We start from the raw sequence: 18506 nt of genomic DNA on the forward strand, positions 1-18506 counted from the left end.
CATTTACTTCCAAAATGTATTGACTTTTATGTTGTACACCCACCTGCAACTGCATGTGGGTCAGAATAAAATTCCTCAAGCTGGGAAGTAGAGCAATCCAGTGCAGCTTTTAGTTTTTTCAGTTTGGAGGCTCCAGGAGCAATCCGGAAAAGGCCCTGCATTACAATGAGGAATTTTCATTGCCCAAACAAAAATAATTTACAACACACAAGATTTTTACAGACTGCACCAAAATATGATCACAATAATAAATATGGCCCAAAATGTTACATGCATGGGATCATGAGTGCATCATGCTTTGAGCCAATAATAATAATATTTTATTGTCATTGCACACAAGCGCAACGAGATTTGGTATACAGCTTCCATCCGATGTCATAACATAAATAACTAATACAATATTGATTTAGATATTTAGATACCCCGAGAACATGGATTGTAAAAAGAACAGTAAAATAGTCAAAACAGTTCAAACAGACTAATCATCTTGCATGCATGAAAATGATCCCAAATTTCAATGGATACTCTGCGCAGTACGAGGAACATAATTGTACAATTTAAAATGGAAATTTTGATAATAGGTACCCTGTGATATAGAACGTTTCACAACCAGATGACCCATGATTCAAATGGTGCAACTGACTAAAGGAGATAATTGATTTCTGTTCCTGATATTCATAAGATTCAATTATGATCTTGAAAGAAAGGTGGAAGTAGGGTGGCAGGTATCTAAGAATGAAAATAGGAATTTAATCATGCATGTTTATATGTTTTAGTCAATTAATACCCACCTCCTCTTTCATACCAGTTTCTAACAGCATCATTACACAAGCCTCAATCGGGAGAGCTATCTCACGGCCACTACGCTTCAGGTGTTCTTCCAATTCCGTTCCAAATGCAGGCTTCTCTGTCCATGTATCTGACAGAAATTAAACAGACAAAAGCAAATTAATCCAGTAAACAAAATAAATCAATGCATTAATCTCCACAAATAGTTTTTTTTTACCTGTAATGTCTCACTGATGTTTCACTTGGTCTCTAATATTTAAAATATTTATTTAGTGTACAGATTACTTGAATAAATAACTGATGCAAAGCATTTTCAACACGCTGTTCAAAGTCTCTTTATTTAAAATAATTAAATCGATCATCACCTACCACTGTTTCAGTTAATCGGCCATGAAATTAAAATGGAAAAAACATTAACAATCTATAGTAATCAATCTATAGTAACAATCTATAGTAAATCACTAATCTGCAGTAGCACTGATCAGCGGACAAAAACTAAGTTGGAAAAACAGCTGATAAAATTATAGAATAGGTATTTATCCAAAGGGTGCAAAGAAGTGAACAATAAAAAGCTGATAACATGCTGCAATACCTTGTTGGTTTTGGATCATTGGAAGAACTCGATCTAAGACTGTTAGTGATTTTCTATGGTAATCTGCTTGTGCTTCCAGTAACTGAGAACAGAAACCACATTGTCAACAAAAATTCCATTAGCTTCAATGCTTACCAAAGTATTAACTCGAATTTGTCAAATGCAGCTCTGCCATATCTTTACAAATCAAAATGTTAAATTAAATGAATGTAACAAAGCTAAATGCTTACAAAGTGTCAGTGCTTACCGTTACAAAATATCTTGCATAATCACCTTCTTTGGAAATAAAGTTGTACATATCAGCTGCAAGTTGATCCTGTGGACAGAGAACCTTTGTTATTGCATTCAAATAGCCAGCTTCTCAGATAATACACAATAGATAGGAAAATAGATTAGCAATACGAAACTACTAGTTGATGACATACAAAGTTTGAATATTCAGATTGACCTGGTAGTTACAAATTGCTTTACATTTAAGAACAATTATTTGTAATCCTCATTTAAACAAACATCAATACAGATGATGTGATTACTGAGCTCACATTATCTTTTCTTGCTGGAGTTTTAAGATTGCCTTAGCTGCTGTACCACCAGATGAGGATTTTAAGATTTCAAAACCAAATTGAACATAGAACAGTACAGCACAGGAATGGGCCCTTTGTTCCACAATGTTGGTGCCGAACATAATGCCTAGTTTAACTGATTTCATCTGCATGTGCATGATCCATTTCCCTAAAAGCCTCTAAAACACCACTATAATATCTGCTTTCACCACCACTCCTGGCAATGGGTTCCAAGCCCCCGCCACTCTCTGTGTACCCCCCCCCCCCCCCCCACATAGCTATGGCCTATATACTTCCCTCAACCTCCAGCGTTTCAGAGAAAATAATCCGAGTCTATCAAACCTCTCTCTGGAGCTGAAACCATCTATCGAGGCAGCATTCTGATAAATCTCCTCTGCACCCTTTCCAAAGCCTCCACATCTTTCCTGTAATGGTGCAACCAGAACTGCATGATATACACCAAATGCAGCCTAATCAAAGTTCTATAAAGCTGCATCATGGCTTCCTGACTTATATTCAATGTAGCAATGAAAGCAAGCATACCTTCCACCTTCTTTACTTGTGCTGCCACCTTTAGTGTGCTATGAACTTGGGATTCCAAAATCTCTCTGCACATCAATGCCGTTAAGAGTTTTGCCATTAACTATAGACTCTCTCCTAACCTACAATCTCTCAAAGTGCAACACCTCACACCTGCTCGAGTTAAACTCCATCTGCCACTTTCCTACCCTTTTCTACAGCTGATCTATATCCCACTGTATCTTCTGACAGCGTTCCTCACTGTCTGCAACTCTTCCAATTACGGTGCCATCGGCAAACTTACTCACCAAACAATCTACATTTATGTGCAGGTCATATGTATATGTCACAAACAGAAGTGATCCCAGCACAGATCTCTGTGGAATTCCACTGTTCACAGACCTCCAGCCAGAATGTCTACCATCCACCAGAACCCTTTGTCTTCTATGAATCCATACAACTAAGTCACCGTGAATCCCGTGCACCTTAATCTTCTGGATCAGCCTACAATGAGGGACATTATCAAAAAGCCTTACTGAAATCCATATCTAAAATATCTACCCCCCTAAATCCATAAATCTCCTTCATTATCTCCTCAAAAAACCCAATCAAGTTAATAGTGAGCAACACAGGGTCTCCACAGGGGACGGTCCTCCCTCCCTACTTGTTCACCATCTACACCTCGACCAGATATAACTCGGACTCTTGCCACCTGCAGAAATTCTCGGATGACTCTGCAGCAGTGCGTTGCATCAGTGAGGGGAGGGAAGCTGAATACAGAGGTGTAGTCAACGACTTTGTTGAGGAATGTGGGTTGAATGACCTGCAGCTCAACATCGACTAGACTACGGTGTTAGTGGTGGACTTTAGGAGGAGAGGAACGCCCCTGTCCTGTTTCCATCAATGGTGTGGACATGCAGTTTACCAAGGAGTACAAATACTTTGGAATTTACCCGGACAGTAAACTGGACTGGTCCAGGAACGCTGTGGCCCTGTACAAGAAGGAACAGAGCCGGCTGTACTGTTTGAGAAGGCTCCGCTCCTTCAACGTCCGCAGAAAGATGCTGCAGATGTTGTACCAATCGGTGGTAGCCAGTGCCATCCTCTTCGTTGTCATGTGCTGGGGCAGCAGGGCGAAGGCCGCGGATTAACAAGCTAAATAAAGTTCTATCGTATCGTAAGATACGATCTTCCATGTACAAAGCCATGCTAGCTATCCCTAATTAGCCCATTCTCTTCCAAATAGATCCTATCTCGAAGAATTATCTCCAATAGTTTTCCCACCATTGGCGCGAGGTTCACCGGCCTATTGTTCCCTGGACTTTCTCTACTTCCATTCTTAAACAAAAGAACAACACTGATACGTTAGTGGCAGTTAAAAGATTTTTAAATAGGCATATGGATATGCAGGGAATGTGAGTGAGTTATGTGAAGGCACATAAATGATGATTTTGGTATCATGTTACAGGCTGCACACAGACATTATTGTGCTGTATTGTTCTACATTAACATAGCAACCAGCTTTATTGGCACCCAATCTACCCCACACCAACATTCATCAAGACAACTTCTCCAACTTGCACCAGGGCAAGTGCAAAAAAGGCACATAGGAGCATCTCCACGTGTAGGTTCCCTTTGAGGCCATATACCATCCTGCCTTAAAAATGCATTATTACTTTGTAGTTATTAGGTGCAAATCCTGTTGCTCCATATCCAATAGTACTGTGGGAATACCTTTACCTAAAAGATTACAGCAGATTAAGAAGGTTGCTCAGCAAAGCATTGGTCAACAAATCATGGCCAGTTAAGTTCTGATCTCCAAAATATTCAAACCAAAATGCCCCAAAACAAATACTTCATAAATAAATCATTGTTCATTCCCTCAGAATTTGCAAGAAAGAAAAAATGCAAAAAATATCAAGTTTTGTCTGTAGTGGAAATAACGTAGACGTTTAGAACTAGCACATCCCTCACAATAAAAATGATCTAAATAGTCTGGGTGTGAATATAAACCAATCATAATCAGTGCACCCAAATCAAAACGGGTGTTTAAACATCAAGCTTTGATTTTCCAAAAGCACATTTTGGTTTCTGCATTTGGACTGCCACACAAGTCAGGCGACACAGTGGTGGAATGATAGAGCTGCTGCCTCTCTGCGCCAAAGACCCAGGTTTGAATTCTGACTACGGGTGCTGTCTGTGCGGTGTTTGTACGTTTTCCCTGTGGGTCTCCTCCGCAATCTCCAGTTTCCTCCAAAAATCGCAAAGGCGTACGGGTTTATAGGTTAATTGACCTCTGGTATGTAGGGAGTGGATGAGAAAGTGAGATAACATAGAATTAAGTGAACAGGTGATCGATGGCCGGCATGGATTCAGTGGGCCGATGGGCCTATTTCCATGCTGTACCTCTAAACAAACTAAAGTGATTGTGTTGGTCCTCTGGTTGCCTCCAACATTCCAAAGACTTGCCGGTTTGTAGGTTAACTGATTTCTGTAAATTGCCTCGAGTGTATAAGATGCGAAAGTGGAGTAACATAGAATCAGTGTACGTGTAATGAATGGTCGGCGTGGACTCGGTGGGCCGAAGGGCCTATTTCTCTAAACTAAACTAAACAAACCTACTTTACAGAGTTCCACTTTATTTCCAGCTTCATCCATTTCCTCCCTGAGGGAGTCCATCTTTGCTGCTACTGCCTGAAAATTGGCTCCTGAAAACGCGGCTTTGTGTGCTTGGTTATACCTGGAATAAAACAGGCCATGTATTTACTTTAAGTTCCAAACTAGGCACCACATCAAGCAGTCACAACAGTCCTTTAGCTAAACCTAATCCACTGCATGTTTTTCTTTAGACCCAGATGTAAATTTGCCGTCAAATCCCTAATGCTCAAATAAAATGATGCTTGGAACCAAACGAAATACAGTCATGAAAACTAAAATTCTCATCTTTTACAAACCCCAACAAAGATAGTCTTTTATTGAAATAAACCTCCTTTTGATTTGAATGATCATAAGGTATCAGCCATGATCCTTTGATGGGCATAATCACTAATGTCAGAAATGAAAACATACAACTGGCTAACAACCTACTTGCAAACATCAATATCCGGTTCCACCAATAAATTCATCACCATTGGTTTGAAATGATAATTGCATTGTTCAGTCAAAGTACAATTTTAAAAAACGTTACCGCATTTTTGCTGAATCCCAGTCAAGTACAAGTTTAGCCAACTGTTTCCTCTGCTTCTGAATGTTAGGAATCTCCATCTTTAAAAGGATATACAAAGACAAGTAGAATTTTAAAAAGATAACTAGAATAAGACAGGCTTCCTATATAGTTCCAGATAGTGCTCTGGTTTGACATGTTTTGAGCAGCTAACGATTATATGCGGCTCTTGATCGAGAAGTTTAGGGTTCAGATGCCAAGACATTTGACATCTAGACGGCACAGTGGTAGAGTTGTTGCTTTATTGCACCAGAGACCCGGGTTTGATCCTGACTACGAGTGCTGTCTGTATGGAGTTTGTACGTTCTCCCCGTGACCTGCGTGGGTTCTCTCCGGGAGCTCCAGTTTCCTCCCACACTCCAAAAATGTAGAGGTTTGTAGGCTAAACAGCTCGGTAAAATAGTAAATTGTCTCTAGTCCACACATAGACTGGGAAACACATTCTGTAAATGGGCTGGATGGCTTGGAGTTTGTAAAATGTGTACAGGATAGTTTTTTGCAACAATACATAGCAGTACCTACTAGAGAAGGGGCGGTACTGGACCTCCTGTTAGGAAATGAGATGGGTCAGGTGGCAGAGGTATGCGTTGGGGAACAGTTCGGGTCCAGTGATCACAATACCATTAGTTTCAATATAATTATGGAGAGGGACAAAACAGGACCTAGGGTTGAGATTTTTGATTGGAGAAAGGCTAACTTTGAGGAGATGCGAAAGGATTTAAAAGGAGTAAATTGGGACAGTTTGTTTTATGGGAAAGATGTGGAAGAGAAATGGAGTACATTTAAAGGTGAAATTTTAAGAGTACAGAATCTTTATGTCCCTGTTCGGTTGAAAGGAAATCGTAAAAATTATAAAGAGCCATGGTTTTCATGGGAAATTGGACATTTGGTTCGGAAAAAGAGGGAGATCTACAATAATTATAGGCAGCATGGAGTAAATGAGGTGCTTGAGGAGTATAAAAAATGTAAAAAGAATCTTAAGAAAGAAATTAGAAAAGCTAAAAGAAGATATGAGGTTGCTTTGGCAAGTAAGGTAAAAGTAAATCCGAAGGGTTTCTACCGCTATATTAATAGCAAAAGGATAACGAGGGATAAAATTGGTCCATTAGAGAGTCAGAGTGGACAACTACCTGCAGAGCCAAAAGAGATGGGGGAGATATTGAACAGTTTCTTTTCTTCGGTATTCACCAAGGAGAAGGATATTGAATTATGTGAGGTAAGGGAAACAAGTAGAGTAGCTATGGGAACTATGAGGATCAAAGAAGAGGAAGTACTGACACTTTTGAGAAATATAAAAGTGGATAAGTCTCCAGGTCCCGACAGGATATTCCCTAGGACATTGAGGGAAGTTAGTGTAGAAATAGCAGGGGCTATGGCAGAAATATTTCAAATGTCATTAGAAACGGGAATAGTGCCGGAGGATTGGCGTACTGCGCATGTTGTTCCATTGTTTAAAAAGGGGTCTAAGAGTAAACCTAGCAATTATAGACCTGTTAGTTTGACGTCAGTGGTGGGCAAATTAATGGAAAAGCTACTTAGAGATAATATATATATAAGCATCTGGATAAACAGGGTCTGATTAAGAACAGTCAACATGGATTTGTGTCTGGAAGGTCATGTTTAACTAATCTTCTTGAATTTTTTGAAGATGTTACTCGGGAAATTGATGAGGGTAAAGCAGTGGGTGTTGTGTATATGGACTTCAGTAAGGCCTTTGACAAGGTTCCTCATGGAAGGTTGGTTAAGAAGGTTCAATGGTTGGGTATTAATGGTGGAGTAGCAAGATGGATTCAACAGTGGCTGAATGGGAGATGCCAGAGAGTAATGGTGGATGGTTGTTTGTCAGGTTGGAGGCCAGTGACGAGTGGGGTGCCACAGGGATCTGTGTTGGGTCCACTGTTGTTTGTCATGTACATCAATGATCTGGATGATGGTGTGGTAAATTGGATTAGTAAGTATGCAGATGATACTAAGATAGGTGGGGTTGCGGGTAATGAAGTACAGTTTCAAAGTCTACAGAGAGATTTATGCCAGTTGGAAGAGTGGGCTGAAAGATGGCAGATGGAGTTTAATGCTGATAAGTGTGAGGTGCTACATCTTGGCAGGACAAATCAAAATAGGACGTACATGGTAAATGGTAGGGAATTGAAGAATGTAGGTGAACAGAGGGATCTGGGAATAACTGTGCACAGTTCCCTGAAAGTGGAATCTCATGTAGATAGGGTGGTAAAGAAAGCTTTTGGTGTGCTGGCCTTTATAAATCAGAGCATTGAGTATAGAAGTTGGGATGTAATGTTAAAATTGTACAAGGCATTGGTGAGGTCAATTCTGGAGTATGGTGTACAATTTTGGTCGCCTAATTATAGGAAGGATGTCAACAAAATAGAGAGAGTACAGAGGAGATTTACTAGAATGTTGCCTGGGTTTCAGCAACTAAGTTACAGAGAAAGGTTGAACAAGTTAGGGCTTTATTCTTTGGAGCGCAGAAGGTTAAGGGGGGACTTGATAGAGGTTTTTAAAATGATGAGAGGGATAGACAGAGTTGACGTGGAAAAGCTTTTCCCACTGAGAGTAGGGAAGATTCAAACAAGGGGACATGACATGAGAATTAAGGGACTGAAGTTTAGGGGTAACATGAGGAGGAACTTCTTTACTCAGAGAGTGGTAGCTGTGTGGAATGAGCTTCCAGTGAAGGTGGTGGAGGCAGGTTCGTTTTTATCATTTAAAAATAAATTGGATAGTTATATGGATGGGAAGGGAATGGAGGGTTATGGTCTGAGCGCAGGTATATGGGACTAGGGGAGATTATGTGTTCGGCACGGACTAGAAGGGTCGAGATGGCCTGTTTCCATGCTGTAATTGTTATATGGTTATATGGTAGTGTGTGTAGGATGGTGTTAGTGTACGGGGATCGCAGTTCGGCGCAGACTCCGTGGGCCAAATGGCTAGTTTCCACGCTGTATCTTTAAAATTGAAACCAAAAAAGTTTCACTTATATTCCAGAAGTTGGGAGCATTGCTTACAGGTCAAAGAGTATTCTAAAGCTGAGTAACACAAAGAGAAAACTGGAGCTAAACATTAACATTTCTGCAGTGCAGAGACAAAAAGAGCAACACATCTTTTTTTACTCACCTCTGCTAAATTGCTGAATGGATCAAGGATATCCTTCTCAATTTGAAATTCAAAATTAGCAAGTTCAAATGCCAGTTTATTCTCTGCTTCACCACATGTTTCCAGCAATTTCCTGAAACCAAATGTTTACAAATGGTTACAAAGTATTACTGTGAACCTGTTTTTGAAAAAGCTCAGATACCTTCACTTTCTTTTTACTCTTTCTCCATTGAGTGTGAAAATTCCAGCCTTTTGGTATTGGGAAGAAAAAGGAATAAGTGTTGGTCTTAATGAGAGAAGACGAGAGATGTGGGTGCTTATATCTACAGATTCCAAGTCAGAAATGATTGAAGAACAAAAGTGAAATGGAATGAGAGAGAAAGGCCAATTTTGCAGAATCAGCGATGCCTTTTCATCTGAGGGGGCAGTAGTTGCTGCAATGGGGTTTGTTAATGTTGTTTATAATAAAGTAATATACCTTTACCACATTAAATGTCCCAGTAACAGTCCATCATTATGCTGCAATTACATGAAAGGCATGGCTGAATCGATTCCAATATATGAAATCTTGGATGCAAAATACATACCTGCTCAACTATTTCCTCTGGCAGCATGTTCCATACACCCTCCACCCTTTGTGTAAACAAGTTGCCACTCATGTTCCTATTAAATCTTTCCCCCCTCACCTTAAACCTATGTCCTCTGGCTCGTGATTCCCCTACTCTGGGTACAAGTCTCAGTGCATTTACTCTATCTAATCCCCTCATGATCTTATACACCTCTATAAAATCACCCCTTATCCTGCTATGCTCCAAGGAATAAAGTCTAGCCTGCTCAACCTCGGCCGAGAGCTCAAGCCTGGCCACATTGTCATAAGTCTTCAGCTTATCAACATCTTTCCTATACCAAAACTAAAGACAATACTCCAAATGTGGCTTCACCAATGTCTTACTGAATATAATTGTAACATAACCTCCCCACTTCTGTACTCAATTCTCCAACTGATGATGGCCAATGTGCCGATAGCCTTCTTACCCACCCTATCTACCTGTGATGCCACTTTCAATGAACTATGTACCTCCACTCGTAGATCCCTCCACTCTATAACACTCACCAGAGCCCTGCCATTCATTGTGAAGGTCCTGCCCTGTTTTGACTTCACAAAAATGTAATACCTCGCACCTAGGAAGACACAAAATTCTGGAGTAACTCAGTGGGTCACACCTATCTGTATTAAACTCCATTCATCATTCCTCAGCCCACCCACCCAACTAACCTTCTTCACTATCCATGATACCACCAGCTTTATTGTCATCTGCAAACTTGCTAATCATGCCTTGTGCATTTTCATCCATATAAACCACAAACAGCAAAGGGCCCAGCACTGATCTATGAGGCATTCCAATAGTCACAGGCCTCCAGTCCAAAAAACAATCTTCCACTATCACTGCTTCCTTCCATGAAGCAGATTCTCTATTCACTCCGTAAGCTCTGCCTGGATCCCACCAATCTAACCTTCCAGAGAGCCTGCATGCAGATCCTTATCAAAGAACATTATTAGAAACATAGAAAATAGGTGCAGGAGTAGGTCACTCGGCCCTTCAAGACTGCACCACCATTCAATATGATCATGGCTCATCATCAGTACCTGTTCCTGCTTTTCCCCATATCCCTTGATTCCGTTAGCTAAATCTAACTCTTGCTTGAAAACGGCCAGTGAATTGGCCTCCACTGCCTTCATTGGCAGAGAATTCCACAGATTCATAACTCTCTGGGTGAAAAAGCTTTTCCTCATCTCGGTCCTAAATGGCCTACCCCTTATTCTTAAACTGTGACCCCCTGGTGAACCTACGCTGCACTCCCTCAATAGCAAAAATGTCCTTCCTCAAATTAGGAGACCAAAACTGCACACAATACGCCAGGTGCGGTCTCATCAGGGCCCTGTACAACTACAGTAGGACTTCCTTGCTCCTAAACGCAAATCCTCTCGCAATGAAGGCCAACATGCCATTAGCTTTCGTCACTGCCAGCTGTACCTGCATGCTTACTTTCAGTGACTGATGTACAAGGACAAGGACACCGAGGTCTCGTTGCACCTCCCCTTTTCCTAATTTAATTCAGATAATGTGTGTCGGAAAGAACTTGGATAGGTTGGGTGTGGGCAGATGCAGGATAATGTGGATAAATATGATGCTATCCACTTTGGTGGCAAGAACAGGAAGGCAGATTATTATCTGAATGGTGGACACAAAATGCTGGAGTAACTCAGCGGGTCATGCAGCATCTCTGGAGAGAAGGAATGGGTGACATTTCAAGTCGAGACCCTTCCTCAGACTGTAGAGGAATACCACCCGCTGAGTTACTCCAGCATTTTGTGTCCACCATTCAGATAATAATCTGCCTTCCTGTTCTTGCCATCAAAGTGGATAGCATCATATTTATCCACATTATCCTGCATCTGCCATGCATCTGCCCACTCACCCAACCTATCCAAGTCACCCTACATCCTTCTCACAGTTCACACTGCCACCCAGCTTTGTGTCATCCGCAAAATTGAAGATGTTACATTTAATTCCCTCGTCTAAATCGTTAATATAAATTGTAAATAACTGAGGTCCCAGCACTGAACCTTGCGGCACCCCACTTGTCACTGCCTGCCATTCTGAAAAGGACCCGGTAATTCCTACTCTTTGCTTCCTGTCTGCCAACCTGTTCTCTATCCATGTCAATAACCTACCCCCAATACCATGAGCTCCAATCTTGCACACTAATCTCCTGTGTGGTACCTTATCAAAGGATTTTTTGAAAGTGCAAATACACCAATCCACTGGCTCTCCCTTATCTATTCTATTTGTTACATCTTCAAAAGATTAATCAAGCACGATTTCCACTTCATAAATCCATGCTGACTTTGTCTGATCCTCTCACTCCTTTCCAATTACATCTTTAATAAATATGTAGCTGTGCTTTAAATATAATTTGTCACATGGTGTTTTATCAGTAACGCGCTTCATTTCATATTTTATTGTTTTGTGGATTACCCTCTATTATTTGAAGTCAAGAATTTTAGCTTGTTGTGTCAAAAGAACCTGATTCTAAGGTAGTATAATTACGCAAAAAGTACTTACATAATGAGAGAGTCATCGCCCAAGTAGCCGAGTCCTTCTTGCATGCTTTGGGATAGAGCCATAAGTGGCAACTTTTTCTGAAAATATTTTAAAAAAATTAAATCTTTAAGGAAAATCAATTCACAACTACACCACTGAGTTTGACAGAAGAGGTTATCTTAACTCCCATTACCTAAAGCTCAAGCAATCTCATCTCACCCAATTCTCGTCAAAAACATTCCCTTACAAACCCATTTCATTCTGTTGCTGGATACACGTCCTATCGAATAGATGGGTAGGTAGGCAAATGGGGCTCTGTTGTTGGTAAGGAATGAACTCCGAACTTTTGCAAGAAACGACATAGAATCAGAAGATAGAGACATAGAGCACGGAAATAGGGCTGTCGGCCCAGTTTGCCCATGCAGACCTAGTTACCCCTGTGTTTGGCCTCTGAACCTTTCCTATCCATGTACTGTCCAAATGTATTTTAAATGTTATTGTAGTGCTCTGCTTCAACTATCTCGCACACCAGCTCATTCTATATACCGACCATCTTCTGCATGAAAAAGTTTCCCCTCAAATTCCCATTAAAACTTCCCCCCCTCACCTTAAACCCATGTCCTCTGGTTCTGAATTACCCAGCTCTGGGTAAAAGACTCTGCAACTACCCTAACTATTCTCTTCATAATCTTGTCACCTCTATAAGATCACTTCTCATCATCCTACATTCAAAAGAGCAGTCCTAGCTTGCCTAACCTTTCCCATTAGCTCATGGCAGAGCTGCCAAGTTTTGTCAGAACATTTCAGTATTCTAGTACCTGAAAATCAGTATTTTGCTGAGGAAGTCAGTATTTTAACATGGTGCCATTTTGCTAAAAAAAATGTTGTTTTTTATGTGCAGTCATCCCCATGTAAGAGTACAAGAATGCACAACTTTGTTACCAATTGACGTCTTCTACGCACCTTACCTGACAGTGCATTCATTGCCATCTTTGTATACTGCTGTTTGAATGGCTGCTTCCTGCATTTAGCACCAGATGATGATGTAGAAGCCATTTTGGAAGCCTCCCTCTCCCTCTCCCCCCCCTTCCCCTCTCCCCCTCCTCCCCTCTCCCCTCTCCCCTCTCCATCCCCTCTCCCCCTCTCCTCTCCTTCCCTCTCTCCCCCCCTCTCCTTCCCTCCCCTCCCTCCCTCCCTCTCTTCTCTCCCCTCCCCCTCTCCCCCTTTCTCCCCCTTTCCCTCCCTCTTCCTCCCTATTTTTCTCCCTCCCTTGCTTATTCCCTCCCTCCTTCTCCCTCTCCCCTCTCCATCCTCTCCCTCTCTCCACCTCTCCCTCTCTCCATCCCTCCCTCTCTCCCCCTTGAGCCCACCCACTGTTCTGTAAAATCAAGGCCAATCCCAATGTAACTGCAATCCCACTGGTACCCTTTCACCACTAGGCTTATCCAGGATTCTACCACTGCCTGAAAATTAATCAAAGGCGCAACTACCACTGAGAAAGAGAATTCAGAAGGCTCATTGTCGTACGAGAATTTTCCTGAACAGTCTGTGACCCATAGCGCTATGTGTAAAGCCCACAGCGCTCCAACTGGTAGCGCTATTTTTAGAACCCATAGCACTGCAGCCGACAGCTCTTCGTTTAAATTCCCACGGGTTAAACTGTCAGCGCTCTGTTTAAACCTGGAGCGGGACAGGCAGCGACTCTGGAGAGAAGGAATGGGTGACGTTTCTGGTCGAGACCCTTCTTCAGACTGAACTGCGTATTTAACAATACAAAATCGTACATCTGTATTCTAATCGCATTTCCGTACAAAATACGGGCAGTCCGTACTACATGGCCTCAAGTCCTGGCAACATCCTCGTAAATCTTCTCTGCACTGTTTAAGCTTAACAACATCTTAATATCTTTCCTACAGCAGGGTGACCAAAACTGAACACAATATCTTGTGCAGGTTAATGTAACATCCTAACTTTTAAACTCAATACCCTGACTGATGACCTTCATGACCATCTTATCTACCTGTGACACCACTTACAAGGAACTATGTACCTGGACTCCTTGATCCCACTGCTCTACAACACTCCCCAGAGCCCTGCCATTTACTGTGGAGGTCCTCAAGCCAACTTGCCCAACCAATCAAAATTCTGCTTTAACATTTGATATCCATCTTCGCTATCTACAATACCACCCACTTTAGTGTCATCTCCAAACTTACTAATCATGCCTTGTATGTTCTCATCCAAATCGTTGATATAAACCATCAACAGCAATGAACTAGTCACAGCCCTTCAGTCTGAAAAACAACCTGCCACCATCACACTCTGCTTCCTTCATTGAAACCAATTTTCTTGCCAATCGGCTACCTCTCCATGGTTTACAGATGTAGAATCCTTGAGGGTAGTATTAAGAAATTACAACGGTAAAAAGACTCTGATGGGAGTATATTCAGGCCTCCGAATAGTAGCCAGGATGTAGGGTACAAATTACATCAGAAGATAGGAAAGGCATGTAAGAATGACAAATGAGTGGTCATGGGGGATTTCAATGCACAGGTACACTGGAAAAATTAGATTGGTACTTGATACAAGAAAAGGAATTAGTAGAAATGCTTACGAGATGGCCTCTTAGAACAGATCGTGGTCAAGCCCACTAGGGAAAAGGCAATTCTGGATTTGCTTTTGTGTAATGAAACAGATTTGATTAGGGAGCTTAAGGTGAAGGAATCCCTAGGAGGCAGTGATCATAACATAGAATTTAACCTGCAGTTTGACAGGGAGAAGCTGAAATCAGATGTATTGGTAGCACTGTTAAGTAAAGGTAACTACAAAGGCATGAACGAAGAAATGGCTAAAGTTGATAGTAAAGGGACCCTAACAAGAATAACGGTGAAGCAATGGCAGGGGTTTCTGAGCGTAATTCGAAAGACACAGGATCTTTTCATCCCAAAGAGGAAGAGACATACTAAGGGGAGAATGAGGCAACTGTGGCTGACAAGGAATGTCAAAGACAGCATAAAACTAAAAGAGAAGGCATTTTATATGGCATGGATCAGCATTCATTTCGAGAATAAAAGCAGGTATGTAAGGCTGAGGCTTTAAGGTGCTGGCAGTTCTGGATGAGATGTAATTTTCTTTAGTTTAATGTCAGAATAACAATATACATTGTCTACAATCCCTGTAAATGATACTTTAGAAAACAAGCTCACATTTACATCTTCAAGAGAAATCATTTAAAAATGAATTGAGTTAAAATACCAGCAGGAACATCTCATTGCCCACCCTGTCATGCATGTACAACAGTATTACTTACACATCGTTTGTCCACGTCGGTGCCCTGTTGAACTTGCAAACACGCAGCCAGTCTTTTATGAATAGTATGAGAAATAATTCTGATTGTATCCATCCGCTTCTCAATCTATGTCAGAAACATGGAGGACACATCACATTAGGTATTACTCTCCATTTTCTGATCATAAAGTACAGATATCAATGCTTTGTTATATATGTTTTGTTTCCTCAATCTATAAATTCATGATAGTTATTACAGGAATAAATATAAACAAGAAATTAGGAAAGTAATCAGTTTGGTAGCATCAACTGACCATCACTTGCAAATGAAACATCAAGAGCACTTTGGTTTTTAAAATAAAATAGACAAAGTTTGTCTTAATATATTTCAATATATTTCAATAGCATGCCTTGCAATTTGAAAAACATAAATAAGCACCAATAGTTTGTTGGTGATGGATTCCGACCACTTCCAAGGCTTTATTAGTTAATCTGGGATAACACAGCAAAGAAACACCGTGAACATTCTGCCACACAATCTCCAACCACCTCACCTGTACCACATATCAGTTGCCAGGTTTTGTCCTACCCTCACCTCTCTTCCAGTTTTCGCCCCCCCCCATTAGGATTCCGTGTAGAGTTTGCACATCTGTGTAGAGTTTGCATGTTCTACCTTTGACTGCACTGGTTTCCTCCAGGTGCTTCAGATTCCTCCCACATCACAAAGACGTGTGGTGGTCGTACCTCTTGCCTGATGGGAGAATGGAGAAGAGGGAGTACACCGGATTGAGACTGGCCCTCGATTATGCTGGTGGCCTTGTCAAGGCAGTGTGAAGTGTAGATGGAGTTAATGGAAGGGAGTTTGGTTTGCGTGACGATCTGGGCTACGTCCACAACGTTCCACAATTTCTTGTTCTCTTGGATGGAGCTGTTGCTAAACCAGGCTGTGATGCATCGTGATAATAGAAATTGGTGACATGCTGAACTTCCTTGGTGCACTTTCTTGGCCATAATTTTGATGTGGTTGGTCCAGGATAAATTGCTGGTGATACTTCGGCGATTTCAAATGTATGTGTACTGCTTCGCTTCCTGAAGTCAATCACAATCTCCTTTGTCTTGCTGACATTGAGGGAGAGAATGTCTTGAAACTAGGTTACAAGGTTCTCAATCTCCTTTCTGTACTCCATCTTGTCATTATTTGATATCGGGCCCACTACAGTGGTCTCGTCTGTGAACTTGTAAATTGAGTCTGAAGAAGGGTCTCGAGCAAAAACATCACCCATTCTTTCTCTCCAGAGATGCTGCCTGTCCCAATGAGTTACTCCAGCATTTTGTGTCTAACTTGTAAATTAAGTTGGATTGGTATTTGGCTGCACAGCGATGAATGTATAAGGAGTATAGTAAGGGGCTGAGAACGCATCCTTGCGGGGCACCGTAAACTAAACAATCTGAAATGCTGCCTTTCAGAAATGGCATTAAGTTCTATTGAGTGACACGTTGGCACTATTTCTAGAGCAGGGAACTAACATAGAAACGTAGAAAATAGGTGCAGGAGTAGGCCCTTCAAGCCAGCACCGCATTAAATATGATCATGGCTGACCATCCAAAACCAGTACCCCGTCTGGCTTTTTCCCCATATCCTTTGATTTCCTTAGCCCTAAGAGCTAACTCTAACTCTCTCGAAGTCACCCCAGTATTATCTTTTATCAACACCATGCAATAAACTGTTTGCAAACAGGCTGTTATCTTTGAGATTACAACAGTGCCAACACTTCTAAAACACTTCATTGTTTGTCAAATGTTGTATGACATCTTATACTGTGAAAGGCACTTTATAAATGGTAACTATTTCCTTTCTTGTAAACAGTGAGATTTTATCCAAGACATGCCAGTAAGCCATCAGCATAATGTCTCACTTTTTCCCCCCCCTAAGTCTAATATTTTCACGGGCTTCCTCCTTGTCCATTTCCTCATCCACCTTTCCATTTGTATCCAGCAAATGTTGTAAGCATCTAAATTTCAAGGCATGCTTCTTAATTTTGTTCTCACTCACATTGTGAGAGTGAGAATTTCAGATTAGTTTATTATCACATACACCCAGGGTGCAATGAAATTCAGAGTAAACACTACATGTAATAATGATAGATATAACAATAAGAACAATAAATACAAACAGCAGTATGGTGAAAAGATTGTACTGCAATCTGAAGTAGTGCAATAGAAAAACTAAAGTACAATAATGGAATAACTGAATGAGGAGAGTAAAGAGTAAGTTTGTGGCAGCATATCCGAGAATGGGTTGTGGAAAAGATGACTGGTTCAGGAGTCTGACAGCAGACATGATTCATGTGTTTGCAGATGACACTAGGATGGGTGGTATCGTAGGACGTGCAAATGATTTATCAAGAATGTAATGACCTGCCGACTCATCCCTGGCTCCCACCATCTCCCCAGCCATTTGAAGACCCGGCTTCCGACCCTACTCTCGACTCACAAGGTGGGAGCACCACACTCACCAGCTGCTACTTCTTGCTGTCGGCAGTGACTATATCCGCTCCGTGCACGATCACGGCCACCTGTTTCTCCGGTCACCCTGACCAGTTAGCCTCCCCCCCCGTTGCCTACTCCTTCTCCCCCATAGTCACCGACAGAGAGGGGAGGGAGCCCCACAGATATCAAGTTTAGTTTTAAACTGAAATGATACAAAGCGCAGAGTAACTCAGCCGACTGAATCAGTCTGAGGAAGGGTTCCGATGTCGCCTATCCATGTTCTCCAGAGATTCTAACCCACTGCACTACTCCAGCACTTTCAGTCTTTGTCTATTTACCATAATCTGCAGTCATCAGCAATAATGGACATCACTCCCTCCGCTATGGTCCGTTATAATGAGGGTTTACTGTAAATGGAAGGGAGTGGTGTCCGTTATTGCACTCTCCAATCCCAACATCAAGGGGATCTACAGGAAATGCAACCTCATGAAAGCAGCTAATATAAAAGATCCACACAACCCTGGCCACGCTCTCATGTTGCTGCTAAAGTTGGAAATAAGGTTACATGAGCTGGAGAATAGGGACCTCCAGATACAAGAACAACTTCCTCCTATCGCTGCCTCAAAAAGGCTGGCAGTATCATCAAAGACCCACACCATCCTGGCCACACACTCATCTCCCTGCTACCTTCAGGTAGAAGGTACAAGATCCTGAAGACTGCAACAACCAGGTTCAGGAATAGCTACTTCCCCACAGCCATCAGGCTATTAAACCTGGCTCGGACAAAACTTTGATTATTAATAACCAATTATCTGTTATTTGCA

General features: G+C 41.6%; 1 protein-coding gene across 6 annotated transcripts in view; it reads right to left on the reverse strand.

Annotated features, from left to right (window-relative positions):
• LOC129706858 (rho GTPase-activating protein 17-like) overlaps positions 1-18506 on the reverse strand; it is an 82066-nt gene that overhangs the window by 29236 nt on the left and 34324 nt on the right. For all 6 annotated transcript variants that reach the window (XM_055651431.1, XM_055651429.1, XM_055651434.1 and 3 more), the window contains exons 3-11: positions 15215-15319; positions 11926-12002; positions 8819-8930; positions 5651-5727; positions 5086-5203; positions 1629-1697; positions 1382-1463; positions 792-919; positions 44-155 (exon numbers count right to left, since the gene is read on the reverse strand). In XM_055651431.1, coding sequence (XP_055507406.1) covers positions 44-155; positions 792-919; positions 1382-1463; positions 1629-1697; positions 5086-5203; positions 5651-5727; positions 8819-8930; positions 11926-12002; positions 15215-15319 — 880 coding nt within the window. The remainder of the gene's footprint in view (positions 1-43; positions 156-791; positions 920-1381; positions 1464-1628; positions 1698-5085; positions 5204-5650; positions 5728-8818; positions 8931-11925; positions 12003-15214; positions 15320-18506) is intronic.

The sequence above is a fragment of the Leucoraja erinacea genome, chromosome 20 (assembly GCF_028641065.1).
Source record: "Leucoraja erinacea ecotype New England chromosome 20, Leri_hhj_1, whole genome shotgun sequence".
Classification (NCBI taxonomy): Eukaryota; Metazoa; Chordata; class Chondrichthyes; order Rajiformes; family Rajidae; genus Leucoraja; species Leucoraja erinaceus.